This window comes from Centroberyx gerrardi, chromosome 16 (assembly GCF_048128805.1).
Source record: "Centroberyx gerrardi isolate f3 chromosome 16, fCenGer3.hap1.cur.20231027, whole genome shotgun sequence".
NCBI classification, from domain to species: domain Eukaryota; kingdom Metazoa; phylum Chordata; class Actinopteri; order Beryciformes; family Berycidae; genus Centroberyx; species Centroberyx gerrardi.
Window position 1 is genome coordinate 23,681,689 of NC_136012.1, and position 26,176 is coordinate 23,707,864.

Here is a 26,176-nt window from a genome sequence, read left to right on the forward strand (position 1 = left end):
GTGTAACCTAGCTGGTCTAACATTATTATACTAATATGTACTTATTAATATTGTTATTAGTAGTAGCAGCAGCAATAGCAGCAGTAGTAGTAGTAGTAGTAGCACTAGTACAGATGTAGTCATTGAGGAAGTTTAATTTTTTTACGGTATATACTGCTGCACTTTGGCTCCATCCCAAAGAGGAACTGTTTGGAAAAATCATGTTTTGCTCTCTTTTCAGCCACTGGAAATTGCAAGCAATGGTCTTTTAACTAGTTGGTTAACACATTGGTTCTCAAGCTGGAGCTCGGTACCCCCCAGGGGGTCGCAAGATAATTTTGGGGGGTCGTGAGATGATTTATAAGATAGGAAAAAACATTTCTACTACACAAATTTATTATCTTGTCTATTTGTCTCAGATTTTTCTCAAATTTTAGTTTTTTTTCTTGTGAAATACTGAATAGTTTTAAGCCTCTAGGCCTCCTCTGATAATTAATCACATGAAACAGCGTGGGAATATCGTTTGTTGGGTGAACTCTTCACCACTCTGCTATGCAGCCTGTGATGGGGGTCGAGAGTAGGCATTACTTTGTTTTAAGGGGTCACAGGCCAAAAAGTTTGAGAACCACTGGGGTTAAGATACACTAATGTTTTGTTTTAAACTTTTGAATTTTCTTTTACTGTCTAACATTCAAGAAAGAATTGTCTGCAGTACTAATGCAGAATAAACACAGCATTTTTATTTCCTAAATTTAGCCAGAACATCGAGGCTTTTTTATTTAAGATCTTTTCAACTGACAGTGGGCAGAATAGCTGAGTGCTTTTCCAACATGCCAACTGACGCATATCAAAAATATTTCATTCAAGCAATTCTTTTCAAAAGGACAATGTTTTGATATCAAACCCAAATACGTTGTACTTCAAACTGCTGCTGCACAAACTTTCATGTATTTATTTATTTATTTTGCCTGTTGTTATCTTTCAAAGTATATCACTGAAAACTTTACTTTCAACTGCAGTCCAAAGGTTTAAAGGTTCAAAGGTTCATCTTTATTATTCCCTGTGGGAAATTATTTTTTACCAACATAGTATTTTGTTGAAATATTAGGTGATAATATTAGGTCAAAATAATAATATTAGGTGAAAGTAGCAGATATCTTGCCTGAAGGCTGATGGCTCATTCAGAATCAGACCTTCTAACACAGGTCTGGATATTTGATTACTTTTTTCCATTATATGACAAATATATCATCATTCTGTGATAGTTATCAGCCAATAAATGAACAGGTCTGTATCATCTGACATAATTTTCAGCATTTTACCTGTTCAATTGGGTATGACAGAACTCAAAATGATAAGGAGGTTTTTATACTTATTATCCAGGAAAGGCAGACGGACGGAGTACACTTGCTGCACATTCTCACTAAACAGTTTTTATATATTTTTTCTTAATTCCTTCTGAAAGGAAACAGATGACAATCGCAAATTGGAGGCAACAGACAAACAGCTGGTAAAGGGCCATTCTGACAAAGGCACATCCCATGTACAGGGTTCCTGCGCCTTCATTTCAGATTTCTATACTTCTTCCAGACCTTAAAGTGATGTTGAACTTTGGTAGTACTTTGGGTTGTGTAGCTTCCTGGCCATGATATAACCCCAAAATCGGCGATTCTCTGTTATCTGTTGCTCCGGGGCTGCGTCAGAGGGAATTGCATTTTTTTCTCTCCCCATTCACTGTCATTGTATGGCAAAACAGGTCTCAAAATCACACTTCTAGCATGAAGGAACGCGAACAAAGCAGATACTGACAATATATAAAAAACTAGATGAAAAAAAGTGAGAGACTCGTTTTTTTTATATATTGGCAGAATATGTTTTGTCAAAGTCCAGTCTCCCACCTTTTACAATTATTAGTAAACTTATTATTTTCTTCGATCCATTGGTGTTTCCTCCCACCGGATTACGGTGTTACACTTGTTCAAACTGAAAGGTTTAATAAACATAAAGAAAGCTTAACCACAATTCAGTGACAGGACTATTTTTTTTTATATATTGTCAGAATCTGCTTTGTTCGCGTTCCTTTATGTGCTAGAAGTGTGATTTTCAGACCTGTTTCGCCATACAATGGCAGTGAATGGAAAGAAAAAAAAAAACAATTCTCCAATCTCTAGTTGCTAGTTGCTAGGTAGCATGACTGCCAACTAGGCCCTATCACTCACACAGACAGATAGTTGACAACAAATATCAAATATGTGAAATGGGTGTAGGGTAAGGGGCAGGGGGTGTACAGCCACACAGAAGGAGTAGAACATATGTCCTGATACTGAAGGGTTTTCCATACTTTTCCAATAATTTTGTGCACTTCTAAAACTTTTCAAGAACTGGCAATTATCCAATTCATTTTCCATACTTGTCCTGACTTTCTAGACCCATGTAGGAACCATGCATGCACTCACAAGGTCATGGGTTTTTGAATTCAGATCATCGCCTTTTTTTTTTTTTTTTTTAGCTTGTCCTTACCTTTCTCTCCCCCATCTCCCCTGGCACCCTCCACCGTCTACTGTATAAGTATGACTTGAAATGGAGTTGGAATGGGGAACAAATAAAAATAGCATGCTTTTTGACAATACAGCACAACAGAGTTCCATTATCACTATATTAACACTAGAGCTTTCCGAAGATAGTCATTCCAAACAAAAGGGAACAGAATCCAGGTGGTAAAATCAGCCTAATAAAATAACAAGATCTGAAATGTTGTATATAAAAACAATAAATGTGTCTTTTCCCATCAGGTGATAGGTAATCTAAATTAAAATGAGTGAGGCATGGCAGAAAACGTGTGAGCACCACTGAATATCCCCAATAGCCAAGAACGGCATTTGCATGTTTAGCATGTGTTTGAGTTTAGCCTGAATTAACCTGTCCTCACCTTTCCTACCCAAATCTCTCCGGTCACCCTCCACTGTCTATTGTAGAGAGATGCAGAGATGCCAAAAAACAGTGTTGTTTTTTTCCCAGTAACACTGAAAAACAGCTGGTGCTAATTACAAACAGGGTAAATTAAACCCCAGACAAGTCTAGACTGTGTAGTGCTGAGGAACACACAGGGATATTACAAAAATAGTGAAGCGCACCAGCCATAGATGTACACTGAATAAATTAGAAGTCTGTGAGAAAATCCTCCAGGGTTCTTTCTTTGTTAAAAAGGACGATGACACAATCTTATTTATAGACACACACAGAGAGGTGGGGTTAAGTGAAAAAAAAAAAAAAACAATTAATCAAAAAAGGAAATAACTATGCTAACAGGGTGTGCTTTCATTCCCAGCTTGTAGATTTGTGAACCAAATCTAAACATCTACTTTCTATTTCTGTTAGTTTGTCATGATGTTAGCCATGGCAGTTTTTACAGTACATTTCTGCCTGTGTTCCCTGTGAGCAGACAGTGAAATCATAAGAATTGATAATGCTGTAATGCTAACAGACATGGAGAGAGACCTGTAACATACATGAGCATCCCCTACATGCACCGACATGTTCTGTGTGGATCTCTAAGGGTGCGATCACACCTGCAGATGTACTGTATATGCTGGGGTGGCAATTAAGATTGCTATGCAACACTTCAGAGGCGACTATAAATAGTAAACAATATCCTACAGACAACTCTGACTCATAGCAGTAGCCAGTGGTTTTCAGGGGGTTGTGTTCATTAAATAGAGATATTTTCAATTAAATTCAAAACAAATTGTCGATTGATATAAATGTAGTTGATTATCAGTTTATGGTGATTAGGCTTTGTGTTGGGCCTGTAATCTAATTTTCGCTCAGACACAGTTGTTCTTTGGTCCAAACCATAGTGGAAAAGTTGTCTTTGTTGCATTTTTGGATTTGGTTCATTTAGTCTCACACTGCCCATTTGTAAACAAAAGTCACATGGACTCACTCAAGTAGCTCATTTATTGGACAGGGTTTTTCCAAACTTAAGTAATTGCTGGCTATCAAATCCATCTCCTTATACCCATAAAACCTTGCAATTATGTTTTCACTCCTAACAAACACTTGGAAGAGGAGTGAGATCAGCATTTCCAAGCGTATCGGTGCGGTTATTTGGTGCGCACTCAAGTTCCCCTTTCCTCTAACATCCAAGCCAGGTTTCTAGGTTAATAATTTAGCTGACACTCTTATCCAGAGCGACTTCCAATGAGGGAGCAGGTAGGGGTTCAGTGTCTCCTCATTTCGACAGGAGACACGGCTGTTAATGAACAAACGCGGAGTGAAGCCTTTAGGTTGTGGGATGGTCTCTCCACCCACTAAGCCTCTGTAGCTGCTCACCCTAGTTAAATGGAACAGCGGATACTCGCTTCAGGCCTTGTCTCTCAATAAATATTAACTATCCCAGTCATCTGCAGTGACATCTCGCCCTTACCTTTTCCTTTTGAAACCTCACTGAAGATATCCTCGTCTCTCCTGTAACTGAGACCATGACTGAGGCTTTCAGTTGGTAATGTTGCCTTTTAATCAATAACAGGAGCAAGAAAAAAAGCATCTGAATGGCAGCGGTGACTATTGACTCCCGGGCCTCTTACCGCTGGATGCTGACTGCTCATGAAAATCGGAAATGTTCTGTAAACGTGAAATATATACGTGTCCTCACTCAGGAACAACATGGTCGTGGATTTTCTAGACCGTACAGGTGTGGAATTTTGATTCACCTTGACTTAACATTTTCCCCTCATTACATTTCCCATTTCTTCACCTAATTTCATGTGTATTAATAGTGATATGCCTTTTCTTTCTCCAATCCATCTTTCCCCAAGTTCTGCACGAGAGTAGCTGTTACTGCAAGCCTAGACATAAAGAGTGATGAGACCATTGTGAGCTGAAATTTCCCTTACCATATCAGTTTTCAACAAATGGGCCATTGCCAGTCCCTACAGCTATGTCATACATCTACACTGTTTTCCCACTGCATCTGTCTTCATTCAGCTATAATAAGGGAGGCTAACGGTGTGTATTCAGTGATATGACTATCATTAGCAGATGCCTGTGTCACAGAAAAAGCAACAAAAATCAATGAACAAAAAAAAACATCTTTGCTACACTGAATTGCCCCAGCACAATGTGGGGGAACCTGTATCCTGGTAAAGTTTCCCCATGTTCAAGTTCGATCTTCAGCGAAATTCACTCTAAGTGGAAACATCGATTTGCTTACTGGAAAGGAACGTGTGAATGCTCGGCGTCTTTGCTCTCGGCGGCTCCTTTTTAAAAGTTGGGCAGAGAGAGTCACGGAAGCATCATTCACTCCTGTTCCAAAAAAGTACTTCCATCACCTTCTTTCAAGTGTGATGCCATGAGCTTAGCCTTGTTTTTCTCCCTTCTGCGAGGCATGTCAAACATAAAGTCTCTGCCTGTCCGTGGTATATGGCACCATCGAGCTTATGCAAGCCCAGGACTTTTAAGGCCGTGGATGTGTGATGTGTTGCTCTCATTGTGCCATCTTTATCTCTCAGGTAATGGCCTGTTTGCCCTCATTTTTGACTCTTTCTTGACTGTGATAAGACTGCTGTCATGAATATCCATTTGCCAACAGAGTAAGAAGCATCCAAAACTGTGTGAGAACGTGTACAAGTTTGTTTTGGTGTTAATTCACAAGCACTAAAGATGGTCTCACAGCGTCTGTAGCACTTGATGTTTATGAGGCTCTTTCTTCATTACAAACAAACCAAACTGATCCTGCATCTGCTGATCTGATACGCAGCAGATGATCACATAATCTGGCTGGACTGAGCTGGAACATTAATCTCCCTCTGCCCTAAGTGTCGCAGAATTCAACAGGAACATAGACGGCCACCACAGCCACAAGAGTTCATGTCCAAAACACAGAATAACTATTTTAGAAGAAAAAATGTATTACTCGAAGGTTGTCATTCAATATCTTGAAAAAAAAATAGAGAATCCAGTCCATAAAAGTCATCACCATTTTGTCAACCAAAGATTTAAATCAACTACAATCCCTCAAGAGGTACAATGATTTCTTTCAGTTTTGTACTATCAATCATTTTGTTAGAGTTGGCCTCACTTCATTCAAATGGTAGATCTCATTTCAGAGCAAAACTCTTCATCTCTAAAGCAGAGCATGAAGAACAGGCAATCTAACTTCAGAGCCGACTGGCACCGAGACCCTGCGGCTGACAACGGCTGGGGCGTCCTTGAAAACTTAATGATCCACAGGTCCAGATTTTAATGAGGAGCCTGTTCTTTGGCGCTGCAGCCGATGACGCTGCCAGGTCTCGTAGAGAGGTCGCAGCATTAATGGCACTGCCGAGTCATTAAAAGAAAGCCAGAACGCACAAGGGGTTCTGAGGCCCTTTACTGTACACAGGCTGATCACACCGGTCTCTCTCCGGGACGGGGAAGACGCAGAGACATCGTTAAGGTAGAGGGTCTCCAGAGGCAGGAAGCTATGATGCTTCATGAGCGTATTTTTCTTTGCAGAGCTCGGGGGACTCGTCCGCAAGGAGTTAGCTGTATTGAGATGCCGGGGAGGCGGCTGACAACAAAAGCACTGTATTTCAACAAGGCCTACTTTTATAGACACAGCCTAATTACAGATGTTCATTATTTCTGTGCAGCATATGTGCTCAGTTTGGTGCAAGGTATGAAATCCAACTGTGCATTTTACAATAGTAACACAACAACGATACAATAAAATAAAAATGCCACATTGTAACCTCAAAAAATACATTTTCTCATGCTGTTTCTCATTGGTTTGTTTGTTTGTTTGTGTCAGACTAATTGTTGAAGTTGCCAGCCTCTATTAAAAGAATCAGACCTGCTGTTGAAGTGGATCCAGGCCCTACGTAAAGCCAGATAGATCTACTCTATGTTTGTGTGTGTGTGTGTGTGTTTGTGTGTGTGTGTGTATGTGCGCACACTAGCACGTGTCTGAGCGAAAATGAGATTACAGGCCGACACAAAGCCTAATCACGTTACACTGATAATCAACTACATTTATACTAGTGATAAATTAAATCGACAATTTGTTTTTAATTTAATTGAAAATATCTGTATGTAATGAACACAACCCCTCTGAAAACCACTGGCTACTGCTATGAGTCAGAGTCTGTAGGATATTGTTTACTATTTATAGTCGCCTCTGAAATGTTGCATAGCAATCTTAATTGCCATCCCAGCATATACAATAGGCGTGTGTGTGTGTGTGTGTGTGTGTGTGTGTGTGTGTGTGTGTGTGTATGTAAAGACAGACAACAACAGTAGCTTGCAGTATCACACTGGTGGTTTCTTGGAGGATAAAGGTTATAGTTGATTATTTAATGAGGAGATTTCATAACCTTTTGAGTGTACGGATACTGTACATGTTCTGACAGTAAGCTAAGATTCTGGAAAGTTGAGGCATACACAGTATTGTAAGCAAAATGCATATGAACAAGACACTTCTCGTGTATAGTGACAATAAAACATCAAATTTCCTGGCTACTAGTCTTTTGGCTTACAGTTTATGATCACATTTAGAGAGGAGGTGGATGCCAAAATTTACTCTTGAGCCTTATGGAGGAGTTGTGGGCCTATTTCAATGAAATATATTTAATAGAAGGTGCCTACTGACAACCACAATGACATACCTGCTCTTATCCACCCTCTTTTCTTCTGACATCCAAGCCAGATTTCTACATAAGCACTATTTTAATAGCACAAGAGATAGTTACATTAGACCTTGTGTTTTCATAGTATTCGCCTGTCACATCCTTGATATTTTGTAAACAGGACATATTTGTAAAAAAGGGCTTGCCCTCAATATGTTCTCCCTGGGTAAATGAGCCAATGAGCTATGTATATGGTAAAGCACCATATTGGTAGGAAATGCATGAGAAATCCCACCAGGATCTTCTCATCTGTGACTGCATACTTTCAAGTTTGTCAATAAACAAGCACAGGAGGATACACTGCCCACTCCATGGCTAAAAATATCTCATTGTATATGAATAATTTCAAAAAGTATCCTTCCTATACATGAAGTCTACAGCATATGAAGCCACTCTCCTTTAAGTAGGTACAGTATGATGTGATGTGATGTGATGTGAGCTCACCTCAAACTGGAAACAAAGCTTATGTAAAACTTTCGTCTATCTTCCAACATCACAACGTGATAGATACCTTGCAAAGTAGATGAAAGACGCAGCAACAACCTTAAATAGCAAATAAATAATTTAGAAGCTCCAGCATGCAAGGTGTATCGGGAGCCAAATGTTTTCTAAATGTATGATCTCCCAGATAATTGGATGTGCTGAATGCACTGAAACCACTTGCTTGGTGTGCCACAACCTTAGCCTTAATTGTCTCCGCTTGTGGCAATTGCCTGCTGCAGAGATTGCTCGCCTTCATGCACACATTGCCCTCCACAGATTGGACAGGCTTTTGTGCACCACTTAATTTTCAATCAGATCCGATCCTGGCTAAGTTGCCGTGCAGCGTGGGGGGAAGATGGGGGTCATATGCTCTCCCCAGCGCTAATGAGAAGCTTCAGTCAACACATGGCTGTCATTTTTTATCCTGTCTTCCATAGCAGATAAGAGGCAGAGAGAAGGTCTGGCTGACAAGGCCTGTCCGTTTCCAACATAGACTCATCCAGCTAGGACCAGAACCACTAGTGGCTCGACTTCTTTGCATATGGGTGTCAATTCAAAAGCAATCATTGCCAGCAGCTCTAAGCCTAAGCTTGCCCGAGGGACTAATTGTCTGTCTATCAAATTAATCTGGAGCAGAATCTTTTCAGTGATCTTAGATGCCCTAGACTTATCTGCTTACAGGATCTGGTTGCAATAAGACATCACTATGACACTTGGATATACACACTACCAGTCAAAAGTTTGGACACACGCATTTTTCTTTGTTTACTGGTTTTCACATTTTAGAATAATAGTAAAGACATCAAAACTATGAAGTAACAGAAATGGAATTATGCAGTGACCAAAAAAGTGTTAAACAAATCAAAACTATCTTATATTTTAGATTCTTTAAAGTAACCGCCCTTTGCCTTGATGGAAAGGCAAAGGCTTTGGAAAGATTCATACATAGGATCAACTTCACTATTTATATTTGTCTAAAAAACAAATTTCAAGCATTTAAACATAAGCCTTTAGATCAAAATGGCTTTAAGATGAAGAAAAACACAGTACATTCAATCAGGTGTGTCCAAACTTTTGACTGGTAGTGTATACTGTAAAAATACAATCTGTAAATTCACTATATAAAAATACAAATGTGTCTCTGTGTTTGGATCTGTGTTTGACTGGCGGTTGTGTGATGGAGGACTAGAGGTTTTCCCTTGGATCTCTGGTAGGTTAGACAGGTGTCGGCCTAAAATAAGTTGACCTGCATATCACTAATAAAAAACCTTTTTGAACCTATTTTTTTAGTGTGATGGTTATTGGGCTGAGTGCCCTACGGCCTTGCAGAAAAATGGTACAATCTCTCCGCTGACAGCTTCAGACTGCAAAACAATTTAAGCTAATATTGAAATGACAGGAATTCATTATTATGCTGTGATAATGAGCATATAGCTCCTTAGCGCTAGGTAAATTGAAACCATCACCTGGAGGAGAAGTAATTAAATGACACATTTAACATGTCATCTAGGGCACATTTCATTTTATCCACTAATAACCCCTGAATCGTAATTACGTCTGGATTATTTGGCTGTAAGCTCCATTACATTTGCTCAATTATCCATTTCCCCCCCAACTGGCACTGTGACTTTTGTATTCGCAGCGAAGAACAAATGCTCTTGCGGCCGTGTGTTATAAAGCCTGTCCTTCTGTTTCTTATATGGAGGGCTAATTTTGAGTGAATGAATTAACAAGAAGTGGACAAAAACACACTGAATATTTGCAGTGTTGAAGAGAAAACAATGCCTTCAGCAGAGGATTCTAATCGCTCCAGCAGGTTCCCATGTCCTTTCCCCGGCGTTCACATCCAATGAGAAATTGATTACATATCAGTCACAGTTAAAAGAAAAAAACCTCTGGACTGAGCAAGGGGCGAGATGAGAGGAAAAAGAGACCCGTTTTTTTTTTCCCCTTTTCTTTTTTCGGCTCCTGTTGATCTGATATTGATTGCCTGACGCTGGTCAAATATCCCACTCTGCATTGCGGATAGATGCTGATTGGTGGCCTTCGGGTAGGGGGGGTGGGGTGGTGGTGGTGGTGGTGGTTGGGGGGTGTCAGACAAGACAGGACACATGAGAGAGGCTGATTAGGATGTCACCCACCAGGGATGTAGCACTGATCTGAATGCCTTTTTCTCTGATTGGGATGAAACAGATGCTCTGATTGCTAACAATGGCTTGCCTTTGCTGCTTCTGTGTAGGCTGCTCTCAATGCTTGCCAAGTCATGAGGTTGCTGTTACTGTATGGGGGGGGTTTGTATGTTGGCAAATTGTACGGTTTAGGGAATTGTTGTAAAAGCTGTAATTGTTTTGCTGCCTTTGGTTTAGCTTTGTTCAGCCCTAAATGGAACATTTCAACGGAAGAACGCGCGCATGGTTAGACGAATGTGCTGTTCGTTTGTTTTTCTTTTGTTTGGGTTTGTTTTGGATTCAGGATCCAAGAGCGTTGCATCCAAAACTCTGTAAGAAAGGCTACAGAGGCTTTGATGTGCAAGCGTATATAGTTCCAATGCCATTTCCAGTCTGCTATAAAGTTACTTTTCTAAGTTAGCAAGGGAGCTTAGAAACTCTGTCGAATCAATGGAGAGACTCAGTCAATGGCTCATGAATATTATGAATATGTGATCTGTGAGCACTTTGCTACTTTTCCCCTTCACCCTGAATGGAACAAAGGTTCCCGGTGTCAGGAGCTGTAACTTGGCTGATGTCTAGCTTTACAAAAGGGAGAGTAGCCTTGTTTCTAGGGACCAAGAATAATTGGTGTGTTTATACAATCAATGGTAGAGAGCAGTCAACCTTCTCTGGGGAAATATGAGCACTACAGCGCTACCACCTGCTCCTGCTTCCAAAGCAAGCCGTGCATTTCAGAAAGAAACACATGACTGTTTCAGATGGTGTCCTTTGTTCTGCACAATGCATTCTCCATGCAAAGTTATGCACTACTGGATATGTTTTGTTAGCTGTGGTATGTTATATATTGTACGTTGTATCTTCTGTACTGTTTGCTGTACTAGTAGTAGCTAATGTGTCATGTTTTTACTATATATTCTGTAAGATGTGGTATGTTCTATGCTGTACATTATGTTCGCTCTGTTATGTTATTTCATGTATGTTTTTGTACTTTGATGTAAGTCATGTAGATGTGGAGCGCCTCATGTAACTGTCATACACCTTCTGAACTGTAAAACTCAGGGGATTATTGTGAGAGTGATAAATTCTCATAAATTCTGTTTTTTATTGTATAATAATCCCACACGAGTTGATGTTCTATTATGCAGTATAGAATATGCAATATTTACCAATACACTGGTTCTGATGTAACTATCCCTCCTGCTGTTTGACGGGGGTGAACACCGATGTAGAAACTTAGCTTGGATGTTGGAGGAAAGCGTGGGTGAGAGTCATTTGAGGTTATGAGCTCCTGCCTTCGCAGATATTTTGTTGAAATTATGTCCACGACCCCTCAAGTAAATTAAACAGTAAGCTGGTGTCCCAAAACCAGTCGTCCTCTTAGACTTTTGCCTAAGTGCCACAACATCTCACCCAATCATTTGTCTAAAATGTGTCACACTTAAAAAAAACAACACAAAGAACAATTTCCTGCTGCACTCCATTCACTAATCCTGGGTGTAGTGATTGAACATGTATCTTTGTTGGAGCATTTTGTTGTATTTTTGCAAATCCACTCTATGAGCCATTTAAGCCCCGGGTGGGAAACTAACTGTTTCTGTCTATCAGCCAAAGTGGCTGGTGCTTCCCAAAATTCAGAGACTTTCACTATTTTACCAACCAACTAGAAGTAGATTATAACAGAACTTCCAAATGATGGCTGGTTACCTGCCAAAGTGGGTGGTGGAGTAGACGAGCTTAGCAGCCAGCACTTGGCTGATGGCTGGTGTTAATTTCCCACACTGCTTAAGCCGCTCGCTCATATACATTTCAGTTATTCCTCTTCTTCTAAGTTTAAAGTAAGGCTACTTAATGCACTTTCATTTTCCAGTTCCTCCAGGTCATAAGTAACCTAGATGAGGTCCTGTGTGGCTCAATGGGTAGGGCATGGCACTAACACCGCCCAGGGGTGGGCGTTTGTGTCCCATGGGGCCACCGTACTAAAAATGTATGCACTCATCTGTTACTGCAAGTCACTTTGGATAAAAGCATCCAACCAAATCATCTGTTTTGTAGGTAATAAGTTTAACCCTGTTGAGGAAGAAATGAAAAAGTACCTATACTAAACAACATTCCTATATGCTCGCTTAATATGTAACCTAAAAGTACCTAAAACTCAAGAATACTGAATCTGCTTCCCCATCATGATATTAAACTCTAAAGTAACATATTGTGTGTTTCTCACAGAACTGTGAGCTTGGAATATGCAAATACCCAAATAGAAAACATTGAGCAAGTGGCCTTGACAAAATAATAACTTGTTGTCTTCTAGAAGAAGGGGGTCACCTCTTATTACTCATCTCCTTAAAGTGCTACAACTATAATTATTATCATTGGTTTGTCATATGACCTAATACCTTTTGACCAATAGTTTTATTATATTCTATCGGTATTAACATAATCATGAATATTCAACACTATAAAACTCTGTGCAATCATCCAGATTTTGAGTTCCTTGGCTCCCAACCTGCAGATTGAATAAATCTGTCAAACTGCCACTCTCTTGTCCTGAGTTCTTCCACAGAGCCACTAAATTCACTAAATGTACAGGAATTTATCCTGGTGACATTGGTGCAGAGCCATATTTCAAATGTAGTAATGCATGTGCATACCATGATACATTTGTAGCCCTGGCTATAGTGGGAATCAAACCCTTCAAACCCAATCAAATCAAACCCTACAGGGTACAGGGACAACAGGACTCCACAGACAGTGCAAGACATACAATATGCACTAGACCACGCACATCCCTTAGTATAAAAAGGTCACATGAGCTCTTACCTTTGTAGAAGCACTCCTCACTGTGCATGATGGTAATCCTGTGGCCTCCGAGGCACGAGGCCCGATGCAGCTCACAGTGGTTCTGGTACAGCTTCCCATCTGAACCGCACACGGGTTTATAGTGCGGTTTACAGCGGTCCAAACAGTTACACTCCCCTTGGCCGGTCTCATGGTTGACCACACAGTGACGTCCCAAGCCACAGTACTTGTGTTCACATGGGCCGGGGTAGCCATTGTGTCCCATAAAACCTGGGGAAACACAAAGAAAAGAATGGCGTCAAAGTATGCTGTGGTCGGACCAAAACCATGCGCTGTATCTGTCAAAGTACATTCATAGGGAAGAAAAATGCAGTTTCTTATCGATGCACATGTATTGTTGAAACAATACAGTGGGTTTTTTTAACAGGACCAAAAGATCATAAAACTCAGTAACAATGTAAACTTTCAATTCAAGTAAAATTTGGGACAGCAAGGTGGCGTAGTGAGTAGTGAGACCGCCCTTGAGCTGAAAAACAAAAAAGGTCATAAGAGAACCAAAACTGCAGCTGTGTGCTGTTTCTATAACAGCAGTGTGGGGGGAGATATAGTATACTGTATATATTAATAGAAACTGGGTGGTAGGATTTTGAAGATTGTTTCACTTACAAAAGGATTTACAAGAACAAGGTTTGCCCTAAAGAAAAGATTAGTGTGATACTCTCTCGTATCTTGGGGGGGGGGAGGGGATTATGTTTTGGTTCGTCATCTCCGACTGTACGAACGCTAACGAGTCTTGACAGGCCACAGATCAGCCTGTACAGCAACCCATGAACCACATCAAATGTATTGCCTCTCTAATGGCAGCTTGCTCACTCTCAGGTCTCTTAGGTAACAGCTCCGTTGCCCTTTGGAATCGTCCTCATGGGGGGAGAAAGGGACTTCATCAGCACAGCAGAAAAAAAAACACAACCGATGGAGCTAATGGCTGCTAAGGCTATAGATTAAGCTGTGAACATAGGGACGGTTGGCAATGATTACAGAGATAATGATTATAGGTTTGTTCACCGCTTATTCCATTTGTAAAAAGGCCACTTAGAAGTCGGTGCATTGTCCTTATGCACATTGTCAAAGGAATGGGATTGCAATTAGGGGTGGAACAAGTACTCAAAACGTGTACTTAAATTCAAGTAGAGATACTTTGACAAAGAACAACTTAAGTAAAACTGAAAGTTCTCTCACATATCACTCAATTAGAAGTCTTAAATTATCAACTATCAAATGTACTTATGTACCAAAAGTAAAAGTCGCGATCGTTGTGACGGCTGTGGTAACACCGTTATTTTAAGCCATTTTGCATCCTGCAATCAGTTAATCATCACACACCTGCTGCTGCTGGCTGCCCACTGCTTAGTGTCAGTGATCTGGAACTGGGTTGGAAAGTGAATTGCCCACACAAAAAACAATCAGATTGTTCTTTTCAATTTTCCAGGTTACTTTGATTTCAAATGTTAACGTTAGCTAGATTTAATGTAAATTACAATTTTAAGGACGATTTTGTTGTTGTTTTAAAGTTATTTTAATTGTCTAACCTTAAATATTAGCTAACCTTTTCACATGACGAACATGTAAAAATGGTGTGACATTAGACAACAGGTCACATAATCCTTTCATGATGGAGGAACGTAATCGTTACATTGTTTGGGTCCACAGCATAAAATCTGCCTTTCAGAGATTTTCCTCATTTCGAGAAATTTGGTGGGACTGTGTTGCAGCAAACTACAGCACAGGACAGCAGGGCAGCCGAGCTGTAAGAGAGACCGTCCCCACAACAGCCAGTGACCAGCTGGCTCGATTTCCATATTGTAGCAGTCAATGTCACCGAACCCCTACTCGCTCACGGTGAACCGCTCTGGATGAGAGTGTCCAGCTAAAATGTAACGGAAAATGTAAAATAATTTTACTGACTGATAAGCATACAGTTTAGGCTTTCCAAACTTCCCTCCCATATTGCACTCTGTCTGTGTTGCACCGACCAATAAATATCGACTAGAGAGTCCTGAGTGGGATGTGTTTCAGTGCATTAATTACAACCAGTCTCCAATGCATCTGGGATTTGAGCAGCATGGTTTCCAATGCATAAACTCACATGGAGGTCAAGATAAAATGCCCAATGTTCATGGATATAGAAAGTATATCACTGCTGTTAAAGAGAAACTTTCAAGCTCTTGTTTTCAGTTCAGTTAGTATCAGTGTCTTGATCTCAGTCTTGATGTCAAACAGTAGACACCTGTTTCTTTTGCACAGTCTGGAGTTTTACTGAGGTTTAGCATATTGCTGTCGCCGGCTAAACTTCAATTTCAGTGTTTTGTTTTTGTTTCTCCTTTCTTTCTTCATTCCTGAAAATCTTCCTTTTTAACAGACGTGTGGTTTTCAACCGAAAGGTGGTCATGAATATACAAACCTAACTTTTGACAGGTGGATGGAAGGGCAAACAAACCGACTTGAAGTGCTAAGCCTCAGTCAGACCCCCACACACCGGTCTGTATTATCCTCTAGCCGTCACAGAGGATTTAGACGATACAAGTGTGTACACTGTGACCTGATTGGAGCCAGTCAATTTGCTAGTTTATTAATTCCCCGCGGTGCCCTGGCATAATGATTATTCAATGGGAATTTGTGTCGCACAGCCAGGCGTCCTCTGCCACCAGCGGGGTCAGCGAAGGGCAGAGCCATTTGTTATCAGTATGCACGTCCCACAGCCTGGTGATCAGCTGGCATCGGAGACAAATGACTAATTCTGCACAGCCATTCGTTTATTGATGACTTATTGCTTGGGAGGGGGTGGGCAGGGATAGGGATGCGCAGTGCCCAGTACGTCCCCGAGGGTCATTGAGTTTTAAACTGCAACTGTGCGCTGAGAAGTTCGCTGAAATGTAAAACGCCTACAAGGAGCACAGACTGCGGGTACGGGTGGAAATAAAGTGATTCGGTGTCTTGCTCAAGGACACTTGAGCAGAGCAGATGCTTCCTGTCAACTGGGTCACAGAGTTTGCCTACTACTATGTCACCCTGCAGCCCATTACATCATGTACGATATGATACAATACCAGTGGTGGAGAAAGTACTGAAATCCTTTACTTAAGTAAAAGTAGCAAAACCATAATGGAAAAGTAGGCTACTTCATTACAAGTAAAAGTTCTGCATTCAAAAGTTTACTTAAGTAAAAGTATAGAAGTATTTGCAGTAAAATGTACTTAAGTACTCATTCTGAAGAATAGTCCCTTTCAGGATGTAAAATTGTTAATGTATTAACCTGTAAGAAGTATTTTAATGTTGTCGGTCTAACTGCTCCATATACTGTTGGAAGTTTAAACTCTAACAATGCAACATATTTTATGAGCTTATCGTATGTTTTGCATGTAAAACCTTATTCTGCAAAGTAACTAGTAACTACAGCCATCAGACAAATGTAGTGGAGTAAAAAGTACAATATTTCCCTCTGAAATGTAGTGGAGTACAAGTATAAAGTCTCACAAAATGGAAATACTCAAGTAAAATGGCAGTACCTCAAAATTGTACTTAAGTAGAGTACTTGAGTAAATGTACTTAGTTACTTTCCACCTCTGTACAATACTATACAATGCGAAACAATGCGATACAATATGATCATTGCTCCGTGTCAGAAAATCAAGTATATTATAGATAAGTATTAGGAATGAATAGGGAAACTGTCTCAGTGTAGAGAATAGCTATAGATGTGAAGAAAATGATTCTGAATGATCTCATTAAAACCAACGAGGCAGGCAGTAAATCTGCTCTATGCAGGTAGGACGCTGGTGTTTATTCAGACCGCATTATACGGCACCAAGGTCTTGACATATATGACTCCATTGTGCATCATTTGAAGGGCATCATCCCTTGATGCATGCATAATGAGGTGAACACTGTGTAAAAGGATGACAGACGTACTTGGACATGGCCGACACGATCAGATCGGCATTGCGGATGGATCAAAGCCCCGCTACCACAGCTCAAGAAAAACACAAAACAGTAAAACGGACATTTTCCTCCGCAAATGTGCAACAACCTGTTCTTTTTGTAAAGCCTTTTTGAGCTGCCTTCTAACATCACAGGAGCTCAGGCTGAATCGAAACGCTCATATTCACTTAAGCAACACGGCAATCGTTTTGAAGCGCACTCACTCTCAGATATACATCTTTTTTCAACAAGCTATATTTCCTATTTCTGGCGTCCTCTTTCCCTAAACTAAGAATGTTCGTCTGGTACCCATCTGATGTTTTCCATTACAGCAGCTCAGAGTCCTGGGGGAGAGAGTAGAGTGTGGTAAACAACAGTCAGAGGCTCTAAGCTCGCTCGAGTTAAGCTGGCCCACAAGGCCCATGAACGAGAACAAGGGGATGCAAATCGGAATAAACAACCACTAAAACAATGCTAAAACTTTACATGGCACATAAACAATGTTGCATTCTCTCACACCAGCTGAGACTCCGCTCGATTAAGTTCCTTGAAAGTCTCAGCAGACGTCGAGCAGGTACACAAGGCTCTGTGGAGACCGGCAGAAACTGGAATGTGTGTGTGTTTGTGTGTGTGTGTGTGTACTGTAGCAGATAAACTAGCATTTACAGTAGCGGCACCAAGTGTATTTTTAGCCAACCTGTTGTCACGCAAAGAAAAGTTTAATGTATTCATGGCTGAAGGTCCGACGTCATTATATCGGCCATCACTCAGCTCCTAACAAGAGGGTTTCATTCTCACACATTGACTAAATTAAACTGTGACCATTAGCAGCGTCTCGGGAACAGCAAGTTCTACAGCAAGCAGTAAAATGTCACCAATTTGTTGGCAACGAATTATCTGTGACATATTTATGGACAGAGAAATTTAATGGCCCAAAGCATGATTTATTTTCAGCATTGTGAGTTGTAGGTTAGGCACAATCTTATAGATTTCAATTATATGTTAGACCTTTTAGCAGACACTCTTACAATGAGTGAACAGGTAGTTCAGTGTCTTGCTTAAGGGACACTTTGACAAGAGAGACATTTGGCTGTTGTGGGGATCAAACCTGTGACCTTTAATTTACAGGACAGGCTTTTTCACAAGTAAGCCACCCTGCCATAATAGTATTTTCCACACAGGAAAAAAAAAGAAATAGAGCAAATTTCCTATCCCTTCATAACTCAAAGTGGTAATCTACTTTTGTCCAACATTGAAAAACATTTTATAGTTTTGTGTGTGTGTGTGTGTGTGTGTGTGTGTGTGTGTGTGTGTGTGTGTGTGTGTGTGTGTGTGTGTTTTCTGTGACAATACATACCCACATATTAGTGCCACTTTAATCTGTTTAAAAATGAAAAATCATTTTTATTTTATCCTTTTTTTTCTTGGTTCTCTGTGGCTGTCCTTGGCCTTTCAACATAAGGTCTTGCCCATAAAAGCCACTGCACTGCAAAGCCAATAGGCCTTATAAGGAAAATATAAATAAATATGACACAATATAGCATAATTATCACTTCACCACATGATTATATATACATGAGTCTAACCAAATACAAATCCATTAATACTACCAAGCTGAAGGGCCTGCATCCAGCTATGGAGGTGTTGTGTTAACACCAGCTGAAATGCACTTCCTCTCCTTCCCCCACCATATGCTAATTGCAATACTGTGACAACGCTTTCGCTCGTCTTGGTGGCATAAACAACTCGTGAACATTTTATGAGAAGCTATTTAAGGCATAAGAGCTTTTTCAACCCTTTGGAACCCAGTACCTCACTTTGTTTAAAACATTGATGACTTCCCTTCCACCTCAATGGCTCCATAGACCTTCCTCTGAATGCAGCGCACAGTGAAGCCTAACTAGATTTGAGTTGGAGCGTGCCGTACCTTTGCTGTTCTTACCAAGTAAAACAAAAACAAAAACTAAATGGATACTGAGGCACAAGCAAAGAACTAACTTTGTCCTGCAGATAAAATAAGTTCCTTGTTCTAGATGTTGGTTTGAGTGACATGCACACGGTCCAATCAGTGAAGGCCATTTCTCTTCTTTCTGATGTTGGTTGGTTCGTTAACACTGCCTCCTGTTCGTTAGTTAATCACATGACTTAACGAGTGACTGCTGGCTGGAGTACATCAGTTTTAAAGACGGTTTCATAGCACGGATGCATAGTTGGACTGAAGATTGCTTTGCCTGTAGTTTTATTTGGCAGGTTTTTTCTTTTACCATTTTTTTGTTTTTTGTTTTGCAAGTTCAATCCACTCTAAACTTGAACAGAGGACAATTCCTTGGCATCGCTTGGCCTCTCCCTGTTTAATGAAAGGTGAGCGCTGCACTCTGAAGCCGTGCCAGCCGTCTACTAGCTGTCTCTGCTTTCCAACTATAAAATACTTCACACACAGGTTGAGAGAAAGCTTACGTTCACATTTCACACATTTAGCTCTTATCCAGGGTGACTGAACAGTAAAAGCCACTTTACTCTTTACCTTGCCAACAGTAAGCATAAGCGGAATCTGAATTGGTGCCGTATGTGCCTGGCACCAAGGCCAACAATTTTGAAAATCTCTAGGAAAGTAGTAATATTGGTAAAAAAAAAAAATTAAAAAAAAAAAAAGCATATATCGACTATTTGGAGTTGCTAATTCACTCTTATAACCTTTATCAGCACAGTCACTGACACATTTGATGATGAAATCCAGAAAAATGAATTTGTAGATTCTGTGCAATATGGCAGATTTTGAAAAAAAAAAAGATTTGCTGTGATACCGAGGCATTTACATGACTTAAACTGAATTGGTAAATATACCAAATTTTGGCTAAACACTTCTGTTGTTGTTTTGACAGCTCACTGGGAAGCAGCACTGCATTTCTGACCTACAACATGAGATCACAGCTCTAGCTTGCACCCATACGCATGAAAGGCAAGCTCCGCCCCTGATTACAAGCAACCAATACTAAGGAGTGCAAGAGTTAAAGCCGTAGTGCGCTGACCTGCAGCCACAAATATTCCTGTGTCCCTAGAATTATCACTTATGATGGAGGGGAGTTAGATAAAGAAATAAGAGCCGGGGGAAAAGGTATTACGTTTTTTTAAAGAAGATAGGAACATTTTCAGTGCAGGTGGAGGAGGAAGATACAGGAGAGGGGGATGTTTACCCCTGAACATCCATCTTGTAGCTCTTCTCCAAACACAAATGACAGCACATGAATAGAGTATGCCAGTTGTCTGCGAGCTCTGACAGAACACCCAAATCAAGTCATGTCAAATTTATTCATAAAACGCTGTCTAACAAAGACGTTCATCACGAAGTGCTTTATAGAGTACAAAGGACATACTGTAAATACAGAAAAGAAAAAAAAACTGTATCAATAATAATAAACTCCTGCATTTTCCACCTTGTCAGTGGTTCGGTGAGATATTCATTTCAGAATATTTTTCTCTAATATTTATTGTGACCTTCACATCATGGCTATTCTCTGTACTGAGATGTTCTCCAGATTAGTAATACTTATCTCAATTCTCTACAAGTACTTCACAGAGCGCTCCTGTGTGTGCAGGTCCAGGGGTGGAAAGAGTAGCAAAAAATCCTATTCAAGGAAGTACTGTTAAGGCTCAATTATGCTCAACGTTAAATACGTATACGGATACGGACGGAGCCTTCTGTCTGTACTCTGTGTTCATTTCGTTCGTATTTGTGCACGTTTTCTGAAAGCTTACGGATACGGATGAAACGGAGCAGTACCACACACACACACACACACACTTTTGACTCTCTACTGCCCTCTAGTGGATGTATTGCTTAACATGATGCCAACGTAAAGGACGCATGGAAGTATGTGGGCAGTGACGGTTACATCGTTTGAAATGGACGTATTTATTTTCGTACGTAAAGGGAGCATAAATGAGCCTTTAGTTTGCTGAAATGTTACTCAAGTAGAAGTAGGCCTAAACTGACTAGTGTAAAAATCTACTTTAGCAAAAGTAAAAAGTAGCTCATTTAAAATGTACACAGTACACACAGTAGAGTAAGAAATACTGAGTAAAAAATAAGACATTTACAGTAGGCTACATAGGCTACATATATGGTCTTTCCCATGCAGTGTAAGGGCAAGAGGACAGAGAGTATGTGATATTACATGTTTTATAGACCATGTTGAGCATTCTAAAAATAAGATTTTGAAGTAAATGTCATCAATCTGTGATTTCAAAAAACACAACACTGAAAATGCCCATCCCCATTTTTCAATAAGGTTACTGCATTGATGTTTCTTTTGTTAGTAGATGCCCAACTAGCTAGCAAGGCTAGCTAGACAACTAATGTTAGGCTAAAGCTAAGCATGAATACTGTAGCTGGTTGTTCTGTTAATGTTAACTAAACTACTATCATAGATAACTTTGAGCAGTTAATGTTACAGTTACTTAAACATTGCCACATGCTTTAGCAGATGCAGATGCTATTTTCAATCAGCCAGTTTCTGAAATGCTTATGGAGAAAATAATTGCACTCTGTATAGATGTGATGTAAAATATAGTGACATATAGTAAAACTACTGACTTTAAAAAACCTTTAAAAAAGTACAAAGCTACTCAACTGCATTAACAAGAGTAAATGTAATTTGTTATTTCCACTCGTGTGTGTGTGTGTTTCTGTCTGTCTGTCTATCCCTGTGTGTGTGCGTGTCTCTGTGTGTGTGTGAGTGGATTTGAGAGCACCTGGCAGCCACTTGGTGACTTTCCGTCCCATTTCATTCCCCGGCCTAATGACTGAACGTGGGCCGGCTTCTCTCTCATTCTGTCCACATCAGGATGCAGCACTGGGAGCGTTTCAACCAACAACCCTATTTGTCAAGGAGCGCCGACTAATTGTAAGCACCTCACGCTACTCCCAATACTAATTCATATTACAGTGAGCTGTCTGGTTGGTTAGAAAACAGCAAACAGCAAACAGCATACAGCAAACAGCGGTGCGGTTTCTCTTATGTCTGATATTTTTGCTTTGCTCTCTCTTTTGTGCTCATGCTTTTGAGATGATTGTGTGAATGCATGCATCTAAGTGTGTGTGTGCCCTTGTATTTTTATATTTATGAGGATCAAATGTAAGCAAATCAAAAATCCTCACAAGGATAGAAAAATGACGAAACTCCTCCAAAGTCTTCACTTCTATAAAGCAATAGTTTAGGTTTAGGACTTGGTTTAGGGTTACAATCAGAAATGGGATTAGGTTTAGGTTAGGGTTAAGGGTTTGGGTTAGGGTTAGGTTTAAGGTTAGATATGTAGTGGTGAGGGTTAAAGGTTAAATGTGTAATATTTCTGCTTTACTGAAGCATAATATGAAGTAGAGGTTCCCGAATGGTAGTGAATGGAACAAAGTAAACAGCCACGGAGCACGCACCGCAGGGCCGAGGCGCGGCGTGTGTTTTTGTTGTTGTTTGAAGGCCATTCTACCACTCCAAGGTCCATTCAAAAATCTGGCAATTTGTTTTTGCCTTGCTTTTTGGCAAAAACACACACTGGAATATATAATATGAGACTTTATTACTAATCGGTAGGATGTTCTGGTAAATTTGGCATCTATGTAGTCCTCCAAACAGCACGAATTTTAACGGACCGGCCCATTTATCCGCCGGGGAAGTAGTAGAAGAAAAATGTGCTAATGCGGTAAAAATGATAGAACGTTCATTGCTGTTGATTCTGAAACAGTCCAACCTGCCCACCATGCTGATGATGGTAGACCCTTTAAGGATTAGGGTTAGGGATTATGGAATAAATGTAGCCAATGATTGCAACCAATGAACATTCATCAATGGAAATCAAAACAAAAGCATATTTTGTACAGATAGATTCGGTTTAGTTTGAACATTTTATTCAACCTTTCGAAATTACTGAAAAAACATTCAACGCTCAATGCTCTTCCAGTAAGTGAGCAGGTAGGGGTTCTGTGTCCTGCTCAAGGGCACTTTGACAGGACACACTGGCTGCTGCAGCGATCAAACCTGTGACTTCATGGTTACCGGGCAACATGTCTAGCCACTAGTTTGCAGTGCTGGAAATGTCTAATTGGAGAAAAATAGCAATAGATTTAGTAGAGATGATCAAATAAATATTCATCAAACAAACTTCAGCTTAAGTCCCAAAATGGGAATTTTTAAAAGAGATATTTATTATGGATTTTTAGGGCCTGGAGTTTTGAAGGGCTGCTCTTGATGGAAAACAAGCTGTCTGTAACGTTCTCATTCTACAATAACTCAAATTTCAACTCTGTCTTTCACAGCCATACCGTTATCACTCATTTTAACTGCCACATACTGTCAGCCTGTGTGTAAAAGCCTTTGTCGAACAGCTTAATGATGAAGAAAAAAAAAATGTCTGTCAGTCCTGTGCTTTGGTTTTCTCCAGCTTCAATGGAACGTTGCCGTGAGGTTTTTAGAAGGATGAAGAAGAAGCTACAAAGGCTTCATGATAAAGAAGCAGGAGTGCGCAGGAAATGGACCAGGTCTTCATCTGTCCCTGGACACCCCCCCCGACCCCCCCGACCCCCCCTCCCCCACACACACACACACACACATACACACCACCCCCACCCCCAATGTAGCATCTATCTTCTTTTCTATCTCATGCTCATTCCATATTCCATATTCCATTTATGAATATAAGTAATTTATATATGTAATTAAATTAAGGCAGGAGGACACCGAAAACGGTCTCTGCCTGGTCCTAAACTCTCCCTCCACTACTGTACCTGCGGTGCCTTGCATGTTTCTGGGCTTGGAGTCCTTTTTCCTTTGAAATCGTGCCTGCATGGGCACATATTCCAAGTGACATTAATGAAATAAAGCAGATTTATCTACGCTCAAACGCAGTACTGACAGTCTTTCAGGGCATTCCCCCTACTTGCCTGGTGGGCTTTACTAGCTTTACTATGAAGTCTTTCTCACTCCGAAACACAAGGCTACATATCAATTTTGAATGAAAATAGTCTCCGGCACTTAGTATTTCAGCAGCAGATGTATTCCTGCAACACTAAGCAAAATTCTATGACTATGTAGTGCTCTTGAACATAAACCTGAAACAATTAAGTTTAAAATATAATCAGCATGTCATATCACCTAATAATTTATAATAACGAGATAAGAATCAGAATATTTTATAATTACTTTTTTTTTCTTTTATGCCCAGCAATCATATTCTAGGAGTGGGTCTCCATTTTTTTCAAATATTGGATATTTAATTTTGGAGTGAAACTTTAAATATGGTCGTCTGTCTCTGCTCCAGGTCCGAAAGCAAAGGAGATGGATCAAGGCTTTGTTGTATAGCCTATGGAGGGTTATTCCGTTTAAACTCAATGGGGGCCTTTTTCAAAGGGCAAAAAAAATCCAGTGTCACCGAAAAATGGGACATGAACTGAATAGTGAAGAGGTTAAAGCAGATATTGCTCCTGTCTGATAAAAAAAAAGAAACGCATCTGCAAAAATACATTTTTGGGGGAATGATGAAACACATGAAAGACTATCTAAGCTTTCAGCTCAAGAAAGACACCAAAATTGCAGTTCTGTATTTTTTTTTTTTTTTTCACCCAACTGCAGCGATAAGCTAAACCCCAGCTGAGACAGAGACCATGTAACAAGACAAGAGTCTACTGCCAGTCAACATGACTTTTTACATCGCTCAGCATGCAAACACTGATACTGACTGTGCAACAAAAAAGAGCTTGGAAGCATAATCTGGAATCTGAGTGTGTTAGAGACACTAAGACCCTCGCCACTTTGACTCATAAGGTCTATTTATGCTTCCTAAATTGACCCCAAACTCTGGAGTTAGATATTAATGCCGTTGACGCCCGCTGTGAGGCGATTAATGTCAAGCTCCTGGGGGAAGTTGGATATAAACTTCTGAGAAATCCCTAAGAATGTTTTTTTTGGGGGATGGAGTTGCTGCTGCACAACTTAGGAAATGGCATTCACTTTCGGATATTAAGTCCCCTATTGCTATTATGGTGTGTGTGTGTGTGTGTGTGTGTGTGTGTGTGTGAGAGCTGTGTGTGGGGTTGTTTTAAGCTCGGACTCTGCAGCGGTCCACCCATTCAGATAAAAGGTACATTAAAGTGAATCTCCGCCGAGAGCAGGAACCGCCCTTCAAGATAATGTTCTCCCTGCGATTACTGTGTTGACCTTCAGAGGATGGAAAAAAAAAAATAGGCCGCTATGACCGAGCCTTCATCGTTATCCACTGTAAGTACCGCGGGTTCATGTGGATCACTGAGAATTATTGATGAATCTCAATTAGATTCGTCTCACTCCATTTAATTCTACATATTCAGGATATGGTTTTGCCAAAAGTTATGGGTATCAACATCCTGGGAGTCATTTATAGCCTGAAGATAAGTGTTGATGGTAATACTGTTGATCTTGCTAACTGTGCAGCACATTACGTTTCTTTTGCCACCAGTGATGATCATCAGGACACCTATCACTCAATTTTGTGTTATTAGCATTTTTACATGAGCAGTTTCACACTCTTCTGCATGCCATAACACTATACTATGTCTTAAAGCGGTATGCCACTCAGTTTAAGGGTTCATAAATTTTATTCCTGTGGCCTAGGACAGTCCAATCAATATTTATGAACATGAACAACTCTCTCCCGCAGCCAGAAGCCAGAGAACTATGATTTGGCCCTGTGATGTAATCGGAATTTAAAATCTGTAGAATGAAAATCTGTGGAATGAAATGGAAATGATGGTAAAAGTGACTGGGATAAGGGCCCAGAAGGGTTTGCTGGAGATAAGGCCGCTTTTCCTACATCACAGCTGATAACAGGACTAGAGCTCATTTGGTTTTAAAAAATCAAACATTATGTGAGCCCACAAAATAATCTGTTCATTGTCGGTGGAGCAGTTCCAAATTTACAGGGGTGGAAAGACTGCTAAAACATCCTGCTGAAGGAGAAGGACTGTTACTTTGCTTAAACTTTCCTTGTGTAGAGGTAAAATTACTGGTATAAAAAATGATTTGAGCAGAGTAAAAAGTTTAAAATGTACTAAGTTACTGAGATACTTGACATTGTTCC

At 40.2% G+C, this 26,176-nt stretch overlaps 1 protein-coding gene across 1 annotated transcript in view; it reads right to left on the reverse strand.

The window, feature by feature from the left end:
• Positions 1-26,176, reverse strand: part of fstl5 (follistatin-like 5) — a 126,675-nt gene that overhangs the window by 82,880 nt on the left and 17,619 nt on the right. The window contains exon 4 of the mRNA XM_078289030.1: positions 13,115-13,363. Within this exon, the coding sequence (XP_078145156.1) occupies positions 13,115-13,363 (249 nt within the window). The remainder of the gene's footprint in view (positions 1-13,114; positions 13,364-26,176) is intronic.